Source organism: Oncorhynchus keta, unplaced genomic scaffold, assembly GCF_023373465.1.
Source record: "Oncorhynchus keta strain PuntledgeMale-10-30-2019 unplaced genomic scaffold, Oket_V2 Un_contig_20805_pilon_pilon, whole genome shotgun sequence".
Taxonomy (NCBI): Eukaryota; Metazoa; Chordata; class Actinopteri; order Salmoniformes; family Salmonidae; genus Oncorhynchus; species Oncorhynchus keta.
Window position 1 is genome coordinate 52774 of NW_026282188.1, and position 26242 is coordinate 79015.

General features: G+C 43.6%; 1 protein-coding gene and 2 long non-coding RNA genes across 16 annotated transcripts; all 3 read right to left on the reverse strand.

Moving 5' to 3' along the window:
• Positions 1-1421: 1421 nt before the first annotated feature.
• LOC127920831 (uncharacterized) lies at positions 1422-3352 on the reverse strand. The gene is made up of 3 exons (XR_008107626.1): positions 2038-3352; positions 1886-1961; positions 1422-1620 (listed from the first exon to the last, which is right to left on the reverse strand). It is a non-coding gene; the product is annotated as an uncharacterized LOC127920831 (long non-coding RNA).
• Positions 3353-12711: 9359 nt separating this feature from the next.
• Positions 12712-17300, reverse strand: LOC127920828 (deleted in malignant brain tumors 1 protein-like). The gene is made up of 7 exons (XM_052504873.1): positions 16519-17300; positions 15991-16293; positions 15257-15562; positions 14862-15131; positions 14085-14405; positions 13893-13981; positions 12712-13772 (listed from the first exon to the last, which is right to left on the reverse strand). Exons 2-7 carry the CDS (start codon positions 16187-16189, stop codon positions 13638-13640), a joined length of 1320 nt encoding a protein of 439 aa, XP_052360833.1. The 5' UTR covers positions 16190-16293; positions 16519-17300; the 3' UTR covers positions 12712-13637.
• A 254-nt stretch (positions 17301-17554) lies between these two features.
• LOC127920830 (uncharacterized) lies at positions 17555-25987 on the reverse strand. Of its 14 annotated transcripts, XR_008107619.1 has the most exons (6): positions 25507-25987; positions 25080-25170; positions 21017-21107; positions 20137-20533; positions 18541-18937; positions 17555-18060 (listed from the first exon to the last, which is right to left on the reverse strand). It is a non-coding gene; the product is annotated as an uncharacterized LOC127920830 (long non-coding RNA). The 14 variants fall into 14 exon arrangements; XR_008107621.1 differs by lacking the exon at positions 25080-25170 and having other exon boundaries at positions 25507-25985; XR_008107616.1 differs by lacking the exon at positions 25507-25987 and having other exon boundaries at positions 25080-25285.
• Between the last annotated feature and the right edge of the window lie 255 nt (positions 25988-26242).

Sequence of the window (26242 nt, forward strand, 5' to 3'; positions counted from 1 at the left end):
ACTTCTGCAGTACAATTAATAACTGTGGCTGTAAATGCTACAAAAACCACCTTTTCCACAATAAGTGCATCCAGATCACTTGATTGACGTACAACATTTACAACTGGTTGTGGTTCATCCACCTCCATCTCTTCTTCAGAACTGTGGCCTCTTTTCCCTTCAACTCTCTTCATCACCTCCACATAGGAGACTTACTGTACAGCCCTGATCCTTGACTCCTCAACCTCTTTCACCTTAACAGGGAATTCTGGGAATTCAGGAATATGATCCCAGCTGCATTCTCCATGTGGGTCAGTAATACAGATAAACAGCTACATTCTCCATAGAGGTCATACAGCTACATTCTCCATAGAGGTCATACAGCTACATTCTCCATAGAGGTCATACAGCTACATTCTCCATAGAGGTCAGTAATACAGATAAACAGCTACATTCTCCATGTGGGCCAATAATACAGATAAACAGCTACATTCTCCATAGAGGTCATACAGCTACATTCTCCATAGGGGTCAGTAATACAGATAAACAGCTACATTCTCCATAGGGGTCAATAATACAGATAAACAGCTACATTCTCCATAGAGGTCATACAGCTACATTCTCCATAGAGGTCAATAATACATAATGTCCAACGGTACGCCAGAGATATCAACCCCATACCATTCCAGGTTACTATGACGACACCATATCAACATCATACCACTCCTGGTTACTATGACTACAAAATATCAACACCATACCACTCCTGGTTACTATGACTGCACCATATCAACACTATACCACTCCTGGTTACTATGACTACACCATATCAACACCATACCACTCCTGGTTACTATGACTACACCATATCAACACCATACCACTCCTAGTTACTATGACTACACCATATTAACACCATACCACTCCTGGTTACTATGACTGCACCATATCAACACTATACCACTCCTGGTTACTATGACTACACCATATCAACACCATACCACTCCTGGTTACTATGACTACACAATATCAACCCAGCGTGCAGGGAAACTGAATCAGGTGCACCTCCTGCCAACAGCCCGAGACCCCCTCAAAAATAGGAACACAAGGCTTTATCGTGGGTTTTTACAGAAGTGTTTGTCGATCCACTAGGAACACCATGGAGATCGACCACTTCGCGATCCACCGGTTGGTGACCAGCTGCTTTAGAAAATTGAACGAAGTTCAATCGTGCTTCTCGCTATTTGCTGATTTATCTGCAGCTTAGAGAGAACATTGTGTCACACCCTGATCTGTTTCACCTGTCTTTGTGATTATCTCCACCCGCTTCCAGGTGTAGCCCATCTTCTCCATTATCCCCTGTGTATTTATGCCTGTATTTATGCTTTTTCCCAGTCTCTGTTTTCTTGTCCTCCCGGTTTTGACCCTTGCCTGCCCTGACTCTGAGCCCGCCTGCCTGACCACTCTGCCTGCCCTGACTCTGAGCCCCCTGCCTGACCACTCTGCCTGCCCTGACTCTGAGCCCGCCTGCCTGACCGCTCTGCCTGCCCTGACTCTGAGCCCGCCTGCCTGACCACTCTGCCTGCCCTGACTCTGAGCCCGCCTGCCTGACCGCTCTGCCTGTCCTGAATCTGAGCCCACCTGCCTGACCACTCTGCCTGTCCTGATCTGAGCCCACCTGCCTGACCACTCTGCCTGTCCTGACTCTGAGCCCACCTGCCTGACCACTCTGCCTGTCCTGACTCTGAGCCCACCTGCCTGACCACTCTGTCTGTCCTGACTCTGAACCCACCTGCCTGACCACTCTGCCTGTCCTGACTCTGAGCCCACCTGCCTGACCACTCTGCCTGTCCTGACTCTGAGCCCACCTGCCTGACCACTCTGTCTGTCCTGACTCTGAGCCCACCTGCCTGACCACTCTGCCTGTCCTGAATCTGAGCCCACCTGCCTGACCACTCTGCCTGTCCTGACTCTGAGCCCACCTGCCTGACCACTCTGCCTGTCCTGACTCTGAGCCCACCTGCCTGACCACTCTGTCTGTCCTGACTCTGAGCCCACCTGCCTGACCACTCTGCCTGTCCTGACTCTGAGCCCACCTGCCTGACCACTCTGCCTGTCCTGACTCTGAGTCCACCTGCCTGACCACTCTGCCTGCCTGACCCTGAGCCTGCTTGCTGATCTGTACCTCTGCCCTCTTCTGGATTACAGATCTCTGCCTACCCTGAGGATGCCTGCCGTCCTGTACCTTTGCCCCCTGACTCTGGACTATTGACCCCTGCCTGCCTTGACCTGTCTTTGCCTGAAACCTGTTGTCTGCATTTGGGTCTTACCTTGGTTCTAATAAGACTGACCATCACACCTTAACTTATATTAGTGCCTGTCCCCAGATGGACAGTAAGACTACAGTAAAGTACATTTACAGGTGATCGCATCATTGTTCTGCTTTGAGACACATTTTTACTGTCTGCTTCCAGTTGTATGTTATTTTACTAGCCGCACAAATTGTAATATATCTTACAATTTCGAAACATACCTGTGCTCCAGAACAGGATCACCAATATCACTGCAGGTATCATATCTTTCTCTAACTGGGGCTCCACTGAGCGAAACAAGTCTACTGTCATGAAGAGAGGACTGAAGAGTGAGAAATACTGCTAGGCTATATGACTTCTATCTCATTACTTCCTTACTTCAATTATGTGGCAAACTGTTAAGCAAATCAGATCAGTTAAACCCGCCTTCCTAAAGGAAACACTGACATCAGAAAAACTCCACAGGAAACTGCTGGCAGAGCAGAAGTTACACATAGTGTCCTATAATATCTTACCCAATTGTCAGTGACTGACTTGGGAAAGTCGCCTCTAACTTTCTGTGTTGTAGAAGCTAGAGGTCTGTTACCCAAGTCAACTCAACAGGTGTGGTAGTAAATTACAAATTAGACATGCTATACTGTTTTTTTTACTTAGAGAATTGTCTGTTGTTAAATGCTAGTTTTTTTTTCCACTGATACAAACTTGTCTTGTGTGACTTAGTGTTAAGTCTGGGCGTACAGCAAAGAGCTGTTTGGGTGTGACACATCCTGTTTTTTCACAATCTGCAGGGACTCCACTGTGTGGAAATCTGTTAGAAATCATCAATGACATCACATCAACTCACAAGTAACACAGTAGGATAGAAATTAACACTTGGTAGACTATATAACTTCTACATTCATGGTGGTGACATTAACACTTGGTAGACTATATAACTTCTACATTCATGGTGGTGACATTAACACTTGGTAGACTATATAACTTCTACATTCATGGTGGTGACATTAACACTTGGTAGACTATATAACTTCTACATTCATGGTGGTGACATTAACACTTGGTAGACTATATAACTTAAACATTCATGGTAGTGACATTAACACTTGGTAGACTATATAACTTCTACATTCATGGTGGTGACATTAACACTTGGTAGACTATATAACTTCTACATTCATGGTAGTGACATTAACACTTGGTAGACTATATAACTTCTACATTCATGGTGGTGACATTAACACTTGGTAGACTATATAACTTCTACATTCATGGTGGTGACATTAACACTTGGTAGACTATATAACTTCTACATTCATGGTGGTGACATTAACACTTGGTAGACTATATAACTTCTACATTCATGGTGGTGACATTAACACTTGGTAGACTATATAACTTCTACATTCATGGTGGTGACATTAACACTTGGTAGACTATATAACTTCTACATTCATGGTGGTGACATTAACACTTGGTAGACTATATAACTTCTACATTCATGGTGGTGACATTAACACTTGGTAGACTATATAACTTCTACATTCATGGTGGTGACATTAACACTTGGTAGACTATATAACTTCTACATTCATGGTGGTGACATTAACACTTGGTAGACTATATAACTTCTACATTCATGGTGGTGATGTCGGGGCAGGTTCCTTGTTGTTCTTTGTCAATCATTTGCTAATTGGTGAAATCAGCAATCAGACAATATCTTTAAGTAAATAAATCATTTATTAATGTGGTTGCAGACAGATGGTTGACTATATAACACAGCATTCATGTTGTGGTGCACCCCATAAAGGCACAGCTACAGATTATATACATGTGGTCACTACCTGGTGGTATGATCACCTACGTCAATGTGTGTGTGTATCAATAAGCTGAGGTTTCCTTATAAAGTAACCTGGTACAGTAGTTATATACATGTGGTCACTACCTGGTGGTATGATCACCTACGTCAATGTGTGTGTGTATCAATAAGCTGAGGTTTCCTTATAAAGTAACCTGGTACAGTAGCTTCTCTGAATTCATTAGCATTGACCACTGTCTCACAATATCAACATGTCAAAACCAGACAGTGGTTACTTCTCTTTATCTAGTTTCAGTCTGACTCAGACCCAGCCTGCAAGCCCACTCTCACAACAGCCAGGGCCTAACCACAAAGACTAATATAGACTCAGACCCAGCCTGCAATCCCACTCTCACAACAGCCAGGACTTAACCACAAAGACTAATATAGACTCAGACCCAGCCTGCAAGCCCACTCTCACAACAGCCAGGGCCTAACCACAAAGACTAATATAGACTCAGACCCAGCCTGCAATCCCACTCTCACAACAGCCAGGACTTAACCACAAAGACTAATATAGACTCAGACCCAGCCTGCAATCCCACTCTCACAACAGCCAGGACTTAACCACAAAGACTAATATAGACTCAGACCCAGCCTGCAAGCCCACTCTCACATCAGCCAGGGCCTAACCACAAAGACTAATATAGACTCAGACCCAGCCTGCAAGCCCACTCTCACAACAGCCAGGGCCTAACCACAAAGACTAATATAGACTCAGACCCAGCCTGCAAGCCCACTCTCACATCAGCCAGGGCCTAACCACAAAGACTAATATAGACTCAGACCCAGCCTGCAAGCCCACTCTCACATCAGCCAGGACTTAACCACAAAGACTAATATAGACTCAGACCCAGCCTGCAAGCCCACTCTCACATCAGCCAGGACTTAACCACAAAGACTAATATAGACTCAGACCCAGCCTGCAAGCCCACTCTCACATCAGCCAGGACTTAACCACAAAGACTAATATAGACTCAGACCCAGCCTGCAAGCCCACTCTCACATCAGCCAGGACTTAACCACAAAGACTAATATAGACTCAGACCCAGCCTGCAAGCCCACTCTCACATCAGCCAGGACTTAACCACAAAGACTAATATAGACTCAGACCCAGCCTGCAAGCCCACTCTCACATCAGCCAGGACTTAACCACAAAGACTAATATAGACTCAGACCCAGCCTGCAAGCCCACTCTCACATCAGCCAGGACTTAACCACAAATACTAATATAGACTCAGACTTGGGTTGGTCTACTATTATCCTACTGAACAGTACAGCTTGGGTTGATCTACTATTATCCCACTGAACAGTACAGCTTGGGTTGGTCTACTATTATCCTACTGAACAGTACAGCTTGGGTTGGTCTACTATTATCCCACTGAACAGTAAAGCTTGGGTTGGTCTACTATTATTCCACTGAACAGTACAGATTGGGTTGGTCTACTATTATCCTACTGAACAGTACAGCTTGGGTTGGTCTACTATTATCCTACTGAACAGTACAGCTTGGGTTGGTCTACTATTATCCCACTGAACAGTACAGCTTGGGTTGGTCTACTATTATCCCACTGAACAGTACAGTTTGGGTTGGTCTACTATTATCCCACTGAACAGTACAGCTTGGGTTGGTCTACTATTATCCTACTGAACAGTACAGCTTGGGTTGGTCTACTATTATCCTACTGAACAGTACAGCTTGGGTTGGTCTACTATTATCCTACTGAACAGTACAGCTTGGGTTGGTCTACTATTATCCTACTGAACAGTACAGCTTGGGTTGGTCTACTATTATCCTACTGAACAGTACAGCTTGGGTTGGTCTACTATTATCCTACTGAACAGTACAGCTTGGGTTGGTCTACTATTATCCTACTGAACAGTACAGCTTGGGTTGGTCTACTATTATCCCACTGAACAGTACTGCTTGGGTTGGTCTACTATTATCCTACTGAACAGTACAGTTTGGGTTGGTCTACTATTATCCCATTGAACAGTACAGCTTGGGTTGGTCTACTATTATCCTACTGAACAGTACAGCTTGGGTTGGTCTACTATTATCCTACTGAACAGTACAGATTGGGTTGGTCTACTATTATCCTACTGAACAGTACAGATTGGGTTGGTCTACTATTATCCCACTGAACAGTACAGCTTGGGTTGGTCTACTATTATCCTACTGAACAGTACAGATTGGGTTGGTCTACTATTATCCCACTGAACAGTACAGCTTGGGTTGGTCTACTATTATCCTACTGAACAGTACAGCTTGGGTTGGTCTACTATTATCCTACTGAACAGTACAGCTTGGGTTGGTCTACTATTATCCTACTGAACAGTACAGATTGGGTTGGTCTACTATTATCCTACTGAACAGTACAGCTTGGGTTGGTCTACTATTATCCCACTCAACAGTACAGCTTGCGTTGGTCTACTATTTTCCCACTGAACAGTACAGCTTGGGTTGGTCTACTATTATCCTACTGAACAGTACAGCTTGGGTTGGTCTACTATTATCCTACTGAACAGTACAGATTGGGTTGGTCTACTATTATCCTACTGACTCAAGCCAACAGTACAGCTTGGGTTGGTCTACTATTATCCCACTGAACAGTACAGCTTGGGTTGGTCTACTATTATCCCACTGAACAGTACAGCTTGGGTTGGTCTACTATTATCCTACTGAACAGTACAGCTTGTGTTGGTCTACTATTATCCCACTGAACAGTACAGCTTGTTTTGGTCTACTATTATCCCACTGAACAGTACAGCTTGGGTTGGTCTACTATTATCCTACTGAACAGTACAGCTTGGGTTGGTCTACTATTATCCCACTGAACAGTAAAGCTTGGGTTGGTCTACTATTATCCCACTGAACAGTACAGTTTCAGGTTGGTCTACTATTATCCCACTGAACAGTACAGTTCAGGGTTGGTCTACTATTATCCCACTGAACAGTACAGCTTGGGTTGGTCTACTATTATCCTACTGAACAGTACAGCTTGGGTTGGTCACTATTATCCTACTGAACAGTACAGCTTGGGTTGGTCTACTATTATCCTACTGAACAGTACAGCTTGGGTTGGTCTACTATTATCCTACTGAACAGTACAGCTTGGGTTGGTCTACTATTATCCTACTGAACAGTACAGCTTGGGTTGGTCTACTATTATCCTACTGAACAGTACAGCTTGGGTTGGTCTACTATTATCCTACTGAACAGTACAGCTTGGGTTGGTCTACTATTATCCCACTGAACAGTAGCTTGGGTTGGTCTACTATTATCCTACTGAACAGTACAGTTTGGGTTGGTCTACTATTATCCCACTGAACAGTACAGCTTGGGTTGGTCTACTATTATCCTACTGAACAGTACAGCTTGGGTTGGTCTACTATTATCCTACTGAACAGTACAGATTGGGTTGGTCTACTATTATCCTACTGAACAGTACAGATTGGGTTGGTCTACTATTATCCCACTGAACAGTACAGCTTGGGTTGGTCTACTATTATCCTACTGAACAGTACAGCTTGGGTTGGTCTACTATTATCCTACTGAACAGTACAGATTGGGTTGGTCTACTATTATCCTACTGAACAGTACAGATTGGGTTGGTCTACTATTATCCCACTGAACAGTACAGCTTGGGTTGGTCTACTATTATCCTACTGAACAGTACAGATTGGGTTGGTCTACTATTATCCCACTGAACAGTACAGCTTGGGTTGGTCTACTATTATCCTACTGAACAGTACAGCTTGGGTTGGTCTACTATTATCCTACTGAACAGTACAGCTTGGGTTGGTCTACTATTATCCTACTGAACAGTACAGATTGGGTTGGTCTACTATTATCCTACTGAACAGTACAGCTTGGGTTGGTCTACTATTATCCCACTCAACAGTACAGCTTGCGTTGGTCTACTATTTTCCCACTGAACAGTACAGCTTGGGTTGGTCTACTATTATCCTACTGAACAGTACAGCTTGGGTTGGTCTACTATTATCCTACTGAACAGTACAGATTGGGTTGGTCTACTATTATCCTACTGAACAGTACAGCTTGGGTTGTCTACTATTATCCCACTGAACAGTACAGCTTGGGTTGGTCTACTATTATCCCACTGAACAGTACAGCTTGGGTTGGTCTACTATTATCCTACTGAACAGTACAGCTTGTGTTGGTCTACTATTATCCCACTGAACAGTACAGCTTGTTTTGGTCTACTATTATCCCACTGAACAGTACAGCTTGGGTTGGTCTACTATTATCCTACTGAACAGTACAGCTTGGGTTGGTCTACTATTATCCCACTGAACAGTACAGCTTGGGTTGGTCTACTATTATCCCACTGAACAGTACAGTTTGGGTTGGTCTACTATTATCCCACTGAACAGTACAGCTTGGGTTGGTCTACTATTATCCCACTGAACAGTACAGCTTGGGTTGGTCTACTATTATCCTACTGAACAGTACAGCTTGGGTTGGTCTACTATTATCCTACTGAACAGTACAGCTTGGGTTGGTCTACTATTATCCTACTGAACAGTACAGCTTGGGTTGGTCTACTATTATCCTACTGAACAGTACAGCTTGGGTTGGTCTACTATTATCCTACTGAACAGTACAGCTTGGGTTGGTCTACTATTATCCTACTGAACAGTACAGCTTGGGTTGGTCTACTATTATCCTACTGAACAGTACAGCTTGGGTTGGTCTACTATTATCCCACTGAACAGTACAGCTTGGGTTGGTCTACTATTATCCTACTGAACAGTACAGTTTGGGTTGGTCTACTATTATCCCACTGAACAGTACAGCTTGGGTTGGTCTACTATTATCCTACTGAACAGTACAGCTTGGGTTGGTCTACTATTATCCTACTGAACAGTACAGATTGGGTTGGTCTACTATTATCCTACTGAACAGTACAGATTGGGTTGGTCTACTATTATCCCACTGAACAGTACAGCTTGGGTTGGTCTACTATTATCCTACTGAACAGTACAGATTGGGTTGGTCTACTATTATCCCACTGAACAGTACAGCTTGGGTTGGTCTACTATTATCCTACTGAACAGTACAGCTTGGGTTGGTCTACTATTATCCTACTGAACAGTACAGCTTGGGTTGGTCTACTATTATCCTACTGAACAGTACAGATTGGGTTGGTCTACTATTATCCTACTGAACAGTACAGCTTGGGTTGGTCTACTATTATCCCACTGAACAGTACAGCTTGGGTTGGTCTACTATTTTCCCACTGAACAGTACAGCTTGGGTTGGTCTACTATTATCCTACTGAACAGTACAGCTTGGGTTGGTCTACTATTATCCTACTGAACAGTACAGATTGGGTTGGTCTACTATTATCCTACTGAACAGTACAGCTTGGGTTGGTCTACTATTATCCCACTGAACAGTACAGCTTGGGTTGGTCTACTATTATCCCACTGAACAGTACAGCTTGGGTTGGTCTACTATTATCCTACTGAACAGTACAGCTTGTGTTGGTCTACTATTATCCCACTGAACAGTACAGCTTGTTTTGGTCTACTATTATCCCACTGAACAGTACAGCTTGGGTTGGTCTACTATTATCCTACTGAACAGTACAGCTTGGGTTGGTCTACTATTATCCTACTGAACAGTACAGCTTGGGTTGGTCTACTATTATCCTACTGAACAGTACAGATTGGGTTGGTCTACTATTATCCTACTGAACAGTACAGCTTGGGTTGGTCTACTATTATCCCACTCAACAGTACAGCTTGCGTTGGTCTACTATTTTCCCACTGAACAGTACAGCTTGGGTTGGTCTACTATTATCCTACTGAACAGTACAGCTTGGGTTGGTCTACTATTATCCTACTGAACAGTACAGATTGGGTTGGTCTACTATTATCCTACTGAACAGTACAGCTTGGGTTGGTCTACTATTATCCCACTGAACAGTACAGCTTGGGTTGGTCTACTATTATCCCACTGAACAGTACAGCTTGGGTTGGTCTACTATTATCCTACTGAACAGTACAGCTTGTGTTGGTCTACTATTATCCCACTGAACAGTACAGCTTGTTTTGGTCTACTATTATCCCACTGAACAGTACAGCTTGGGTTGGTCTACTATTATCCTACTGAACAGTACAGCTTGGGTTGGTCTACTATTATCCCACTGAACAGTACAGCTTGGGTTGGTCTACTATTATCCCACTGAACAGTACAGTTTGGGTTGGTCTACTATTATCCCACTGAACAGTACAGTTCGGGTTGGTCTACTATTATCCCACTGAACAGTACAGCTTGGGTTGGTCTACTATTATCCTACTGAACAGTACAGCTTGGGTTGGTCTACTATTATCCTACTGAACAGTACAGCTTGGGTTGGTCTACTATTATCCTACTGAACAGTACAGCTTGGGTTGGTCTACTATTATCCTACTGAACAGTACAGCTTGGGTTGGTCTACTATTATCCTACTGAACAGTACAGCTTGGGTTGGTCTACTATTATCCTACTGAACAGTACAGCTTGGGTTGGTCTACTATTATCCTACTGAACAGTACAGCTTGGGTTGGTCTACTATTATCCCACTGAACAGTACTGCTTGGGTTGGTCTACTATTATCCTACTGAACAGTACAGTTTGGGTTGGTCTACTATTATCCCACTGAACAGTACAGCTTGGGTTGGTCTACTATTATCCTACTGAACAGTACAGCTTGGGTTGGTCTACTATTATCCTACTGAACAGTACAGATTGGGTTGGTCTACTATTATCCTACTGAACAGTACAGATTGGGTTGGTCTACTATTATCCCACTGAACAGTACAGCTTGGGTTGGTCTACTATTATCCTACTGAACAGTACAGATTGGGTTGGTCTACTATTATCCCACTGAACAGTACAGCTTGGGTTGGTCTACTATTATCCTACTGAACAGTACAGCTTGGGTTGGTCTACTATTATCCTACTGAACAGTACAGCTTGGGTTGGTCTACTATTATCCTACTGAACAGTACAGATTGGGTTGGTCTACTATTATCCTACTGAACAGTACAGCTTGGGTTGGTCTACTATTATCCCACTCAACAGTACAGCTTGGGTTGGTCTACTATTTTCCCACTGAACAGTACAGCTTGGGTTGGTCTACTATTATCCTACTGAACAGTACAGCTTGGGTTGGTCTACTATTATCCTACTGAACAGTACAGATTGGGTTGGTCTACTATTATCCTACTGAACAGTACAGCTTGGGTTGGTCTACTATTATCCCACTGAACAGTACAGCTTGGGTTGGTCTACTATTATCCCACTGAACAGTACAGCTTGGGTTGGTCTACTATTATCCTACTGAACAGTACAGCTTGTGTTGGTCTACTATTATCCCACTGAACAGTACAGCTTGTTTTGGTCTACTATTATCCCACTGAACAGTACAGCTTGGGTTGGTCTACTATTATCCTACTGAACAGTACAGCTTGGGTTGGTCTACTATTATCCTACTGAACAGTACAGCTTGGGTTGGTCTACTATTATCCTACTGAACAGTACAGATTGGGTTGGTCTACTATTATCCCACTGAACAGTACAGCTTGGGTTGGTCTACTATTATCCTACTGAACAGTACAGCTTGGGTTGGTCTACTATTATCCTACTGAACAGTACAGCTTGGGTTGGTCTACTATTATCCTACTGACCAGTACCACTTGGGTTGGTCTACTATTATCCTACTGAACAGTACAGCTTGGGTTGGTCTACTATTATCCTACTGAACAGTACAGCTTGGGTTGGTCTACTATTATCCTACTGACCAGTACCACTTGGGTTGGTCTACTATTATCCCACTGAACAGTACAGCTTGGGTTGGTCTACTATTATCCTACTGAACAGTACAGGTTGGGTTGGTCTGACTGTAAAAGACCAATATGGGGTTCATCATGTAGGTCATTCAGAGTGTGTATCACTGTTTCTCATGCTTTTCACACAGGGCGCCTTTCCTTCACTGGGCCGTTTGGAAAATGTTTTGCTAAATGAGATGAACGTTTACCCACTTCTCCAGGCACCACGACACCACTGACCAACAGCTTTCAACATACCAGTATTTAGTTTGGAAACATTCAAAAGAAATGCTGGTATAAATAATACAATATTAAAATATTTCAAATGATCCATTTATTTTTTTGTACAGTTGTACTGAACTACAGTGCTAAAATAATCGATATTCTCAAAGTTGAGCTTGTCTTTTTCAGGGGGACTCTTATTTAGAAGAAAATAATCTGATGTTGTGCTGCCAGCACAAAGGGGACAGGACAATAAAATGCTAATTAATTACTGAAAAATCAATGTGATTTTCTTGGATTTTTTAGATTCCGTCTCTCACAGTTGAAGTGAACCTATGCTAAACATTACAGACCTCTACATGCTTTGTAAGTAGGAAAACCTGCAAAATTGGCAGTGTATCAAATACTTGTTCTCCCCTCTGTATGTACTACTAACAACATCATAACAATAATCTACATCATAAGGTAAACAACAACAAAACAACAACCAACCAAAATGACTTGAGAAAAAGACCCCTTTATTAAAAAATGTTTCAAAATACAAAGAATGAACAATAATACATGGACTAATGGAAACACTTCAAGATAAAGAATATAAGAGACACTAAATAAGATAAAGAATATAAGAGACACTAAATAAGATAAAGAATCTAAGAGACACTAAATAAGATAAAGAATCTAAGAGACACTAAATAAGATAAAGAATCTAAGAGACACTAAATAAGATAAAGAATCTAAGAGACACTAAATAAGATAAAGAATCTAAGAGACACTAAATAAGATAAAGAATCTAAGAGACACTAAATAAGATAAAGAATCTAAGAGACACTAAATAAGATAAAGAATCTAAGAGACACTAAATAAGATAAAGAATCTAAGAGACACTAAATAAGATAAAGAATCTAAGAGACACTAAATAAGATAAAGAATCTAAGAGACACTAAATAAGATAAAGAATCTAAGAGACACTAAATAAGATAAAGAATCTAAGAGACACTAAATAAGATAAAGAATCTAAGAGACACTAAATAAGATAAAGAATCTAAGAGACACTAAATAAGATAAAGAATCTAAGAGACACTAAATAAGATAAAGAATCTAAGAGACACTAAATAAGATAAAGAATCTAAGAGACACTAAATAAGATAAAGAATATAAGAGACACTAAATAAGATAAAGAATCTAAGAGACACTAAATAAGATAAAGAATCTAAGAGACACTAAATAAGATAAAGAATCTAAGAGACACTAAATAAGATAAAGAATCTAAGAGACACTAAATAAGATAAATAAGGTAAAGACATGAAGACAAAAGCAGAAAAGCATTTATTTTATCAATCAATTTCAATCACTCCTTTTAGATTTATTCCAAGGTTCTAGAAAAATAAACGAATTCTCAAGCATGTAGGGTCAGATTCATTCTACTCCTACTCCGTCCCCTGGGCTGCTCTCTCCTCTCCCGGTCCAGCTTCAGCTCTGGAGCTCAGAGAGACCATCTCCATGGCATTGACATAAAGATCCATGCTGCTCACCCTGTTCACTCTCTTCTGCCTCCTGGTGGGCTAGGGAGACACAGCACCAACAGTCAGACATTTACTCACTAGTATCTCCATTCTCTCCCTCCCCCCCCACCCTCTCCCTCTAGTTTAAATGACTTGTAACGTCTGAGTAAATGTCTTTACCTTGTAGTACAGGTAGGAGGTGGTGATTGTTGTCAGTAGGATCAGCAGCACTACAACGTGTCTGATGATGAAGGCTGGCAGAGGAGAGGCTGCAAACAGAAACACCTTTGATGAGGGGACTGATCATCATCACATAGATCTGTGGGAAATCTGTCAATGACAAAGTTATAAGTCTGGTTCCTGTTCAGTTACCTGTGATGGTGAGGGAGAGGAGCTCACTCTCAGAGGAGAAGTTATGAGAGAAAACATAATTGTCATAAACACAGCTGTAGTTCCCTTGGTGGGAGTCATCTGCAGCAGGGAAGAGGAAGGCAGCAGAGTGATTGACAGCTGGCTGGATCTGGGTTCTGTTGGAGCCGGTGAACGTGAGGAGGAAGGAGCCTCCTGGGTACTGTGGCTGAGTGGAGCAGGTGATGGTGAAGTTGTAGCCCCTGAACATCTCGGGCCCCTGGTGGCCCCTGGAGACCCCTCCCATTGGGTCAGTCAGGAAGATATCAGGCTGGACCAGGAGATCTGTAACAATAAAAGAGAACAAGAAATACCTCTTCAACTAGTTTCCTATAGATATGACAATAACATCAGCATGTAACAGTGCCAGCCACCCTCCCTCACAGGGCAACATGAGTAGTGGGCCTACAGTCACTGAGACAACATATGTTGATATCAGGCTGAAGCAGGACATCTGGAACTAGAGGAGAGAAAAAGAAAACGTAGCTCCTCAACTACTTTCCTCATTTAGATGTGACAATAACATGACATGTGACAGTGGTAGTGAGTAGAGACGTTCACTGAGGTAACACTCAAATACAAAGCATTCTGGGATATTTAAGTTGCATTTGATTCCTACTTGACTGAGTGATCTATTTAGTAAAGCAGACTGACAAGTTAAACAGTCATCATGAGAGGTGCAGAGGAAGTTGTATGAATGAAGGAAATCAGTTGAATATAATTATAATATGTTGTTATTACCTGAGCAGATCACTGTGAGTCCAGGATGGAGATCATACATTCTTCTACACTCCCTCAGTGAAGGCTCAGACCCAGAACAGTAAACTCTAAACCCTCTAGTGGTGTTTCCAGGTAGTACTGAAACAGTGGAGCCACAACCCAGTTGTCTACACACTACTGCAGCTACATCCCAGTCATCAGCTCCCACAGTCCTCCACTCTCCCTGGTCGTACCACTCCACTCCACCAGCACAGCGACTGCCTCCTCCCACTAGCCTCACATCATCAGGCTCTGAGAAAAGAAAAGAGAGAGACAGTAATCTTACTATTTTCTCACTAAAACACACCTATATTTTCTCTCATATTCTTCACTCCAGGTGAGAAACAATGTTGATTGAGTGACAAACTGTTTCTTACCTGAGCAGGTGAGTCCAACAGCATTACCAGGTAGGCAGGTCTTGTGTTTTCTGTCTGAGGTGTCACAGTCCAGGAGAAGGGACTCTTTGCCTTTACACTGGAACTCTTTATCCCAGGTCTGACCCTCACCTTCTCCATAGAGCCCCCCCTGTAGAGCTGCAGGAGCCCCACAGCCAAACTCCCTACAGACTACCTCTGCATCCTGCCGGTCAAAGTCAGCTTCACACACTGAGGCCCAGGACTGATTGGACTTCACCTCCACTCTCCCAGAGCAGAGACCAGCTCCATCCACAAGCCGCACAGACTCTGGAGAAAAAGAGTTGGTTGAACATTCAATCAGTTTTGTTGATGACACTGTCAAGGACTAAACACAAATATGTTGGATAAAAGATTGTAGTTTGCTATGTTTGATACTGTAAGAGGTAGAAATGGGTTCTTAGTCACTCAGGATCGGGTTGGGAATAATGCAGGCAGGAGACAGGAATAAGTTCACTTCACTTTATAGAAAATAAACAGCTGGACATCCATCAGGCAGCTTCACTTCAGTACCATCTGAACTACAATGATCTGCCCATGAACATCTCCCATAAACCAATATGACAAACACAAATATAATGTTTAAATACATCTGACATCTCTCCCTCTATTTAAATTAAATAAAAACACATAAAACATGATACATGGTAATATTGTATAATGTATAAATAAATCTCTCAATATGACCAGTCTCTTACCTGAACAGATCACATGATGATAATATCCACCAAAACAGTAACCAGGTCCTATGATGACACACTGTCTAATAGAAGACTCATCTCCACTACACCTATATAGTGTGACTCCTCTTCTTCTATATTCAACCAGAACTCTAGATTCAGATACAGGATTCCCACAGTCCAGCTCTCTACACACAACCTTAACCTCTATCCTCATTCTCCACCACCTAGAACAAAGACCTGACCACTCTCCTTCATTGAAGACTTCCACTGTCCCAGAACAGGAAGTGGTCCCATTCACCAGTCTGACTGAGTATTCAGCTGTAAACAGCAGAGAGGAAAACACAGTGGTGAGGACAGATGATGACAGTGATTCTGTTATTCTAACAGCAGTGATGCTTTGTGGTTGACAAGTATTAGTAGCTCCATAAAACACTACTTGTTATTGGGGTTTAGAATGGTTTGTATGGACACATTAATATCTCCATGTGGGATAATAAAGTTGACTAATATTGAATAATCACTGTAGATTTATACTCTACCTACCTGGTGGACTGACGCTTTGAGCCTGGAGATCTGAGGAGAAAGAGAGAGACAGAGGAGAAAGAGAGAGAGACAGAGAGAGAAAGAGAGAGAGACAGAGGAGAAAGAGAGAGAGAGACAGGAGAAAGAGAGAAAAAGACAGAGAGAAACAGAGGAGAAAGGGAGGAGTCAGAGGAAGAGAGAGACAGAGTTTAAATGAACATCAACATGACCTTTCATGATGTGATGGGGAAGATGACACATGCCTCAGTACGCATAAAAGTAGGCTACTTTTCCTGGTTGTTAATGGGTTCTAAAAGTGGGGATGTTTCATAGTATTTCTGATGATCTTAATTAACTTACCAGAACCAAAGAGCCACTTTGTTTTACAGAAAACCACAGAACCAATACAGCAATATAGTCCTGCACTCTTTATAAAGGGGCTATCTAGAACCTAGAAGGATTCTTCCACTGTCCCCATAGGAGAACCCTTTGAAGAACCCTTTTTAGTTCCAGGTAGAACCCCTCCAGGTAGAACCCTTTTTTAGTTCCATTTTACAGAGGGTTCTACATGGAACCCAAAAGAGTTCTACATGTAACAGGGTTCTCCTTTTATGACGGCCAAAGAACACTGTTTGAAACCCTTTTTTCTAAGAATGAATTCAACAAGTTCAATGTGTTCAGTTTTCCTTTCCTCTCTTCTCCTCTCCTCTCCATTTCATTCTGTACTCCAACACCTTTCCTCTCTTCTCCTCTCCTCTCCATTTCATTCTGTACTCCAACACCTTTCCTCTCTTCTCCTCTCCTCTCCATTTCATTCTGTACTCCAACACCTTTCCTCTCTTCTCCTCTCCTCTCCATTTCATTCTGTACTCCAACACCTTTCCTCTCTTCTCCTCTCCTCTCCATTTCATTCTGTACTCCAACACCTTTCCTCTCTTCTCCTCTCCTCTCCATTTCATTCTGTACTCCAACACCTTTCCTCTCTTCTCCTCTCCTCTCCATTTCATTCTGTACTCCAACACCTTTCCTCTCTTCTCCTCTCCTCTCCATTTCATTCTGTACTCCAACACCTTTCCTCTCTTCTCCTCTCCTCTCCATTTCATTCTGTACTCCAACACCTTTCCTCTCTTCTCCTCTCCTCTCCATTTCATTCTGTACTCCAACACCTTTCCTCTCTTCTCCTCTCCTCTCCATTTCATTCTGTACTCCAACACCTTTCCTCTCTTCTCCTCTCCATTTCATTCTGTACTCCAACACCTTTCCTCTCTTCTCCTCTCCATTTCATTCTGTACTCCAACACCTTTCCTCTCTTCTCCATTTCATTCTGTACTCCAACACCTTTCCTCTCTTCTCCTCTCCATTTCATTCTGTACTCCAACACCTTTCCTCTCTTCTCCTCTCCTCTCCATTTCATTCTGTACTCCAACACCTTTCCTCTCTTCTCCTCTCCATTTCATTCTGTACTCCAACACCTTTCCTCTCTTCTCCTCTCCTCTCCATTTCATTCTGTACTCCAACACCTTTCCTCTCTTCTCCTCTCCATTTCATTCTGTACTCCAACACCTTTCCTCTCTTCTCCTCTCCTCTCCATTTCATTCTGTACTCCAACACCTTTCCTCTCTTCTCCTCTCCTCTCCATTTCATTCTGTACTCCAACACCTTTCCTCTCTTCTCCTCTCCTCTCCATTTCATTCTGTACTCCAACACCTTTCCTCTCTTCTCCTCTCCTCTCCATTTCATTCTGTACTCCAACACCTTTCCTCTCTTCTCCTCTCCTCTCCATTTCATTCTGTACTCCAACACCTTTCCTCTCTTCTCCTCTCCTCTCCATTTCATTCTGTACTCCAACACCTTTCCTCTCTTCTCCTCTCCTCTCCATTTCATTCTGTACTCCAACACCTTTCCTCTCTTCTCCTCTCCTCTCCATTTCATTCTGTACTCCAACACCTTTCCTCTCTTCTCCTCTCCTCTCCATTTCATTCTGTACTCCAACACCTTTCCTCTCTTCTCCTCTCCTCTCCATTTCATTCTGTACTCCAACACCTTTCCTCTCTTCTCCTCTCCTCTCCATTTCATTCTGTACTCCAACACCTTTCCTCTCTTCTCCTCTCCATTTCATTCTGTACTCCAACACCTTTCCTCTCTTCTCCTCTCCATTTCATTCTGTACTCCAACACCTTTCCTCTCTTCTCCATTTCATTCTGTACTCCAACACCTTTCCTCTCTTCTCCTCTCCATTTCATTCTGTACTCCAACACCTTTCCTCTCTTCTCCTCTCCTCTCCATTTCATTCTGTACTCCAACACCTTTCCTCTCTTCTCCTCTCCATTTCATTCTGTACTCCAACACCTTTCCTCTCTTCTCCTCTCCTCTCCATTTCATTCTGTACTCCAACACCTTTCCTCTCTTCTCCTCTCCATTTCATTCTGTACTCCAACACCTTTCCTCTCTTCTCCTCTCCTCTCCATTTCATTCTGTACTCCAACACCTTTCCTCTCTTCTCCTCTCCTCTCCATTTCATTCTGTACTCCAACACCTTTCCTCTCTTCTCCTCTCCTCTCCATTTCATTCTGTACTCCAACACCTTTCCTCTCTTCTCCTCTCCTCTCCATTTCATTCTGTACTCCAACACCTTTCCTCTCTTCTCCTCTCCTCTCCATTTCATTCTGTACTCCAACACCTTTCCTCTCTTCTCCTCTCCTCTCCATTTCATTCTGTACTCCAACACCTTTCCTCTCTTCTCCTCTCCTCTCCATTTCATTCTGTACTCCAACACCTTTCCTCTCTTCTCCTCTCCTCTCCATTTCATTCTGTACTCCAACACCTTTCCTCTCTTCTCCTCTCCTCTCCATTTCATTCTGTACTCCAACACCTTTCCTCTCTTCTCCTCTCCTCTCCATTTCATTCTGTACTCCAACACCTTTCCTCTCTTCTCCTCTCCTCTCCATTTCATTCTGTACTCCAACACCTTTCCTCTCTTCTCCTCTCCTCTCCATTTCATTCTGTACTCCAACACCTTTCCTCTCTTCTCCTCTCCTCTCCATTTCATTCTGTACTCCAACACCTTTCCTCTCTTCTCCTCTCCTCTCCATTTCATTCTGTACTCCAACACCTTTCCTCTCTTCTCCTCTCCTCTCCATTTCATTCTGTACTCCAACACCTTTCCTCTCTTCTCCTCTCCTCTCCATTTCATTCTGTACTCCAACACCTTTCCTCTCTTCTCTCTCCTCTCCATTTCATTCTGTACTCCAACACCTTTCCTCTCTTCTCCTCTCCTCTCCATTTCATTCTGTACTCCAACACCTTTCCTCTCTTCTCCTCTCCTCTCCATTTCATTCTGTACTCCAACACCTTTCCTCTCTTCTCCTCTCCTCTCCATTTCATTCTGTACTCCAACACCTTTCCTCTCTTCTCCTCTCCTCTCCATTTCATTCTGTACTCCAACACCTTTCCTCTCTTCTCCTCTCCTCTCCATTTCATTCTGTACTCCAACACCTTTCCTCTCTTCTCCTCTCCTCTCCATTTCATTCTGTACTCCAACACCTTTCCTCTCTTCTCCTCTCCTCTCCATTTCATTCTGTACTCCAACACCTTTCCTCTCTTCTCCTCTCCTCTCCATTTCATTCTGTACTCCAACACCTTTCCTCTCTTCTCCTCTCCTCTCCATTTCATTCTGTACTCCAACACCTTTCCTCTCTTCTCCTCTCCATTTCATTCTGTACTCCAACACCTTTCCTCTCTTCTCCTCTCCATTTCATTCTGTACTCCAACACCTTTCCTCTCTTCTCCATTTCATTCTGTACTCCAACACCTTTCCTCTCTTCTCCTCTCCATTTCATTCTGTACTCCAACACCTTTCCTCTCTTCTCCTCTCCTCTCCATTTCATTCTGTACTCCAACACCTTTCCTCTCTTCTCCTCTCCATTTCATTCTGTACTCCAACACCTTTCCTCTCTTCTCCTCTCCTCTCCATTTCATTCTGTACTCCAACACCTTTCCTCTCTTCTCCTCTCCATTTCATTCTGTACTCCAACACCTTTCCTCTCTTCTCCTCTCCTCTCCATTTCATTCTGTACTCCAACACCTTTCCTCTCTTCTCCTCTCCTCTCCATTTCATTCTGTACTCCAACACCTTTCCTCTCTTCTCCTCTCCTCTCCATTTCATTCTGTACTCCAACACCTTTCCTCTCTTCTCCTCTCCTCTCCATTTCATTCTGTACTCCAACACCTTTCCTCTCTTCTCCTCTCCTCTCCATTTCATTCTGTACTCCAACACCTTTCCTCTCTTCTCCTCTCCTCTCCATTTCATTCTGTACTCCAACACCTTTCCTCTCTTCTCCTCTCCTCTCCATTTCATTCTGTACTCCAACACCTTTCCTCTCTTCTCCTCTCCTCTCCATTTCATTCTGTACTCCAACACCTTTCCTCTCTTCTCCTCTCCTCTCCATTTCATTCTGTACTCCAACACCTTTCCATTTCTCTTCTCCTCTCCTCTCCATTTCATTCTGTACTCCAACACCTTTCCTCTCTTCTCCTCTCCTCTCCATTTCATTCTGTACTCCAACACCTTTCCTCTCTTCTCCTCTCCATTTCATTCTGTACTCCAACACCTTTCCTCTCTTCTCCTCTCCATTTCATTCTGTACTCCAACACCTTTCCTCTTCTTCTCCATTTCATTCTGTACTCCAACACCTTTCCTCTCTTCTCCTCTCCTCTCCATTTCATTCTGTACTCCAACACCTTTCTCTCTTCTCCTCTCCTCTCCATTTCATTCTGTACTCCAACACCTTTCCTCTCTTCTTCTCCTCTCCATTTCATTCTGTACTCCAACACCTTTCCTCTCTTCTCCTCTCCTCTCCATTTCATTCTGTACTCCAACACCTTTCCTCTCTTCTCCTCTCCTCTCCATTTCATTCTGTACTCCAACACCTTTCCTCTCTTCTCCTCTCCTCTCCATTTCATTCTGTACTCCAACACCTTTCCTCTCTTCTCCTCTCCTCTCCATTTCATTCTGTACTCCAACACCTTTCCTCTCTTCTCCTCTCCTCTCCATTTCATTCTGTACTCCAACACCTTTCCTCTCTTCTCCTCTCCTCTCCATTTCATTCTGTACTCCAACACCTTTCCTCTCTTCTCCTCTCCTCTCCATTTCATTCTGTACTCCAACACCTTTCCTCTCTTCTCCTCTCCTCTCCATTTCATTCTGTACTCCAACACCTTTCCTCTCTTCTCCTCTCCTCTCCATTTCATTCTGTACTCCAACACCTTTCCTCTCTTCTCCTCTCCTCTCCATTTCATTCTGTACTCCAACACCTTTCCTCTCTTCTCCTCTCCTCTCCATTTCATTCTGTACTCCAACACCTTTCCTCTCTTCTCCTCTCCTCTCCATTTCATTCTGTACTCCAACACCTTTCCTCTCTTCTCCTCTCCTCTCCATTTCATTCTGTACTCCAACACCTTTCCTCTCTTCTCCTCTCCTCTCCATTTCATTCTGTACTCCAACACCTTTCCTCTCTTCTCCTCTCCTCTCCATTTCATTCTGTACTCCAACACCTTTCCTCTCTTCTCCTCTCCTCTCCATTTCATTCTGTACTCCAACACCTTTCCTCTCTTCTCCTCTCCTCTCCATTTCATTCTGTACTCCAACACCTTTCCTCTCTTCTCCTCTCCTCTCCATTTCATTCTGTACTCCAACACCTTTCCTCTCTTCTCCTCTCCTCTCCATTTCATTCTGTACTCCAACACCTTTCCTCTCTTCTCCTCTCCTCTCCATTTCATTCTGTACTCCAACACCTTTCCTCTCTTCTCCTCTCCTCTCCATTTCATTCTGTACTCCAACACCTTTCCTCTCTTCTCCTCTCCTCTCCATTTCATTCTGTACTCCAACACCTTTCCTCTCTTCTCCTCTCCTCTCCATTTCATTCTGTACTCCAACACCTTTCCTCTCTTCTCCTCTCCTCTCCATTTCATTCTGTACTCCAACACCTTTCCTCTCTTCTCCTCTCCTCTCCATTTCATTCTGTACTCCAACACCTTTCCTCTCTTCTCCTCTCCTCTCCATTTCATTCTGTACTCCAACACCTTTCCTCTCTTCTCCTCTCCTCTCCATTTCATTCTGTACTCCAACACCTTTCCTCTCTTCTCCTCTCCTCTCCATTTCATTCTGTACTCCAACACCTTTCCTCTCTTCTCCTCTCCTCTCCATTTCATTCTGTACTCCAACACCTTTCCTCTCTTCTCCTCTCCTCTCCATTTCATTCTGTACTCCAACACCTTTCCTCTCTTCTCCTCTCCTCTCCATTTCATTCTGTACTCCAACACCTTTCCTCTCTTCTCCTCTCCTCTCCATTTCATTCTGTACTCCAACACCTTTCCTCTCTTCTCCTCTCCTCTCCATTTCATTCTGTACTCCAACACCTTTCCTCTCTTCTCCTCTCCTCTCCATTTCATTCTGTACTCCAACACCTTTCCTCTCTTCTCCTCTCCTCTCCATTTCATTCTGTACTCCAACACCTTTCCTCTCTTCTCCTCTCCTCTCCATTTCATTCTGTACTCCAACACCTTTCCTCTCTTCTCCTCTCCTCTCCATTTCATTCTGTACTCCAACACCTTTCCTCTCTTCTCCTCTCCTCTCCATTTCATTCTGTACTCCAACACCTTTCCTCTCTTCTCTTCTCCTCTCCATTTCATTCTGTACTCCAACACCTTTCCTCTCTTCTCCTCTCCTCTCCATTTCATTCTGTACTCCAACACCTTTCCTCTCTTCTCCTCTCCTCTCCATTTCATTCTGTACTCCAACACCTTTCCTCTCTTCTCCTCTCCTCTCCATTTCATTCTGTACTCCAACACCTTTCCTCTCTTCTCCTCTCCTCTCCATTTCATTCTGTACTCCAACACCTTTCCTCTCTTCTCCTCTCCTCTCCATTTCATTCTGTACTCCAACACCTTTCCTCTCTTCTCCTCTCCTCTCCATTTCATTCTGTACTCCAACACCTTTCCTCTCTTCTCCTCTCCTCTCCATTTCATTCTGTACTCCAACACCTTTCCTCTCTTCTCCTCTCCTCTCCATTTCATTCTGTACTCCAACACCTTTCCTCTCTTCTCCTCTCCTCTCCATTTCATTCTGTACTCCAACACCTTTCCTCTCTTCTCCTCTCCTCTCCATTTCATTCTGTACTCCAACACCTTTCCTCTCTTCTCCTCTCCTCTCCATTTCATTCTGTACTCCAACACCTTTCCTCTCTTCTCCTCTCCTCTCCATTTCATTCTGTACTCCAACACCTTTCCTCTCTTCTCCTCTCCTCTCCATTTCATTCTGTACTCCAACACCTTTCCTCTCTTCTCCTCTCCTCTCCATTTCATTCTGTACTCCAACACCTTTCCTCTCTTCTCCTCTCCTCTCCATTTCATTCTGTACTCCAACACCTTTCCTCTCTTCTCCTCTCCTCTCCATTTCATTCTGTACTCCAACACCTTTCCTCTCTTCTCCTCTCCTCTCCATTTCATTCTGTACTCCAACACCTTTCCTCTCTTCTCCTCTCCTCTCCATTTCATTCTGTACTCCAACACCTTTCCTCTCTTCTCCTCTCCTCTCCATTTCATTCTGTACTCCAACACCTTTCCTCTCTTCTCCTCTCCTCTCCATTTCATTCTGTACTCCAACACCTTTCCTCTCTTCTCCTCTCCTCTCCATTTCATTCTGTACTCCAACACCTTTCCTCTCTTCTCCTCTCCTCTCCATTTCATTCTGTACTCCAACACCTTTCCTCTCTTCTCCTCTCCTCTCCATTTCATTCTGTACTCCAACACCTTTCCTCTCTTCTCCTCTCCTCTCCATTTCATTCTGTACTCCAACACCTTTCCTCTCTTCTCCTCTCCTCTCCATTTCATTCTGTACTCCAACACCTTTCCTCTCTTCTCCTCTCCTCTCCATTTCATTCTGTACTCCAACACCTTTCCTCTCTTCTCCTCTCCTCTCCATTTCATTCTGTACTCCAACACCTTTCCTCTCTTCTCCTCTCCTCTCCATTTCATTCTGTACTCCAACACCTTTCCTCTCTTCTCCTCTCCTCTCCATTTCATTCTGTACTCCAACACCTTTCCTCTCTTCTCCTCTCCTCTCCATTTCATTCTGTACTCCAACACCTTTCCTCTCTTCTCCTCTCCTCTCCATTTCATTCTGTACTCCAACACCTTTCCTCTCTTCTCTTCTCCTCTCCTCTCCATTTCATTCTGTACTCCAACACCTTTCCTCTCTTCTCCTCTCCTCTCCATTTCATTCTGTACTCCAACACCTTTCCTCTCTTCTCCTCTCCTCTCCATTTCATTCTGTACTCCAACACCTTTCCTCTCTTCTCCTCTCCTCTCCATTTCATTCTGTACTCCAACACCTTTCCTCTCTTCTCCTCTCCTCTCCATTTCATTCTGTACTCCAACACCTTTCCTCTCTTCTCCTCTCCTCTCCATTTCATTCTGTACTCCAACACCTTTCCTCTCTTCTCCTCTCCTCTCCATTTCATTCTGTACTCCAACACCTTTCCTCTCTTCTCCTCTCCTCTCCATTTCATTCTGTACTCCAACACCTTTCCTCTCTTCTCCTCTCCTCTCCATTTCATTCTGTACTCCAACACCTTTCCTCTCTTCTCCTCTCCATTTCATTCTGTACTCCAACACCTTTCCTCTCTTCTCCTCTCCTCTCCATTTCATTCTGTACTCCAACACCTTTCCTCTCTTCTCCTCTCCTCTCCATTTCATTCTGTACTCCAACACCTTTCCTCTCTTCTCCTCTCCTCTCCATTTCATTCTGTACTCCAACACCTTTCCTCTCTTCTCCTCTCCTCTCCATTTCATTCTGTACTCCAACACCTTTCCTCTCTTCTCCTCTCCTCTCCATTTCATTCTGTACTCCAACACCTTTCCTCTCTTCTCCTCTCCTCTCCATTTCATTCTGTACTCCAACACCTTTCCTCTCTTCTCCTCTCCTCTCCATTTCATTCTGTACTCCAACACCTTTCCTCTCTTCTCCTCTCCTCTCCATTTCATTCTGTACTCCAACACCTTTCCTCTCTTCTCCTCTCCATTTCATTCTGTACTCCAACACCTTTCCTCTCTTCTCCTCTCCTCTCCATTTCATTCTGTACTCCAACACCTTTCCTCTCCTCTCCTCTCCATTTCATTCTGTACTCCAACACCTTTCCTCTCTTCTCCTCTCCTCTCCATTTCATTCTGTACTCCAACACCTTTCCTCTCTTCTCCTCTCCTCTCCATTTCATTCTGTACTCCAACACCTTTCCTCTCTTCTCCTCTCCTCTCCATTTCATTCTGTACTCCAACATCTGTCTGGTATTCTCCTCCTCTCCTCTCTCCTCCTCTCTTCTCCTCTCCCCTCTCCTCTCCATTTCATTCTGTACTCCAACATCTGCCTGGTATTCTCCTCCTCTCCTCTCTCCTCCTCTCTTCTCCTCTCCTCTCCATTTCATTCTGTACTCCAACATCTGCCTGGTATTCTCCTCCTCTCCTCTCTCCTCCTCTCTTCTCCTCTCCTCTTCTCCCCCTCTCTTCTCCTCTCCTCCCCTCCCCTCTCCTCTCCATTTCATTCTGTACTCCAACATCTGCCTGGTATTCTCCTCCTCTCCTCTCTCCTCTCCTCTTCTCCCCCTCTCTTCTCCTCTCCTCCCCTCCCCTCTCCTCTCCATTTCATTCTGTACTCCAACATCTGCCTGGTATTCAAGATAACACACAACAT

What these genes read in the sequence shown, in the direction of transcription:
- LOC127920828 (XM_052504873.1), bottom strand. Translation starts at nt 16,189, where the DNA reads ATGAGGATAGAGGTTAAGGTTGTGTGTAGAGAGCTGGACTGTGGGAAT. An exon ending in CCTCTCCCTCACCATCACAG is followed by an intron (nt 13,982 to 14,084) that starts GTAACTGAACAG and finishes TTCTGTTTGCAG; the next exon opens with CCTCTCCTCTGCCAGCCTTC. An exon ending in CCTCCTACCTGTACTACAAG is followed by an intron (nt 13,773 to 13,892) that starts GTAAAGACATTT and finishes GTGTCTCCCTAG; the next exon opens with CCCACCAGGAGGCAGAAGAG.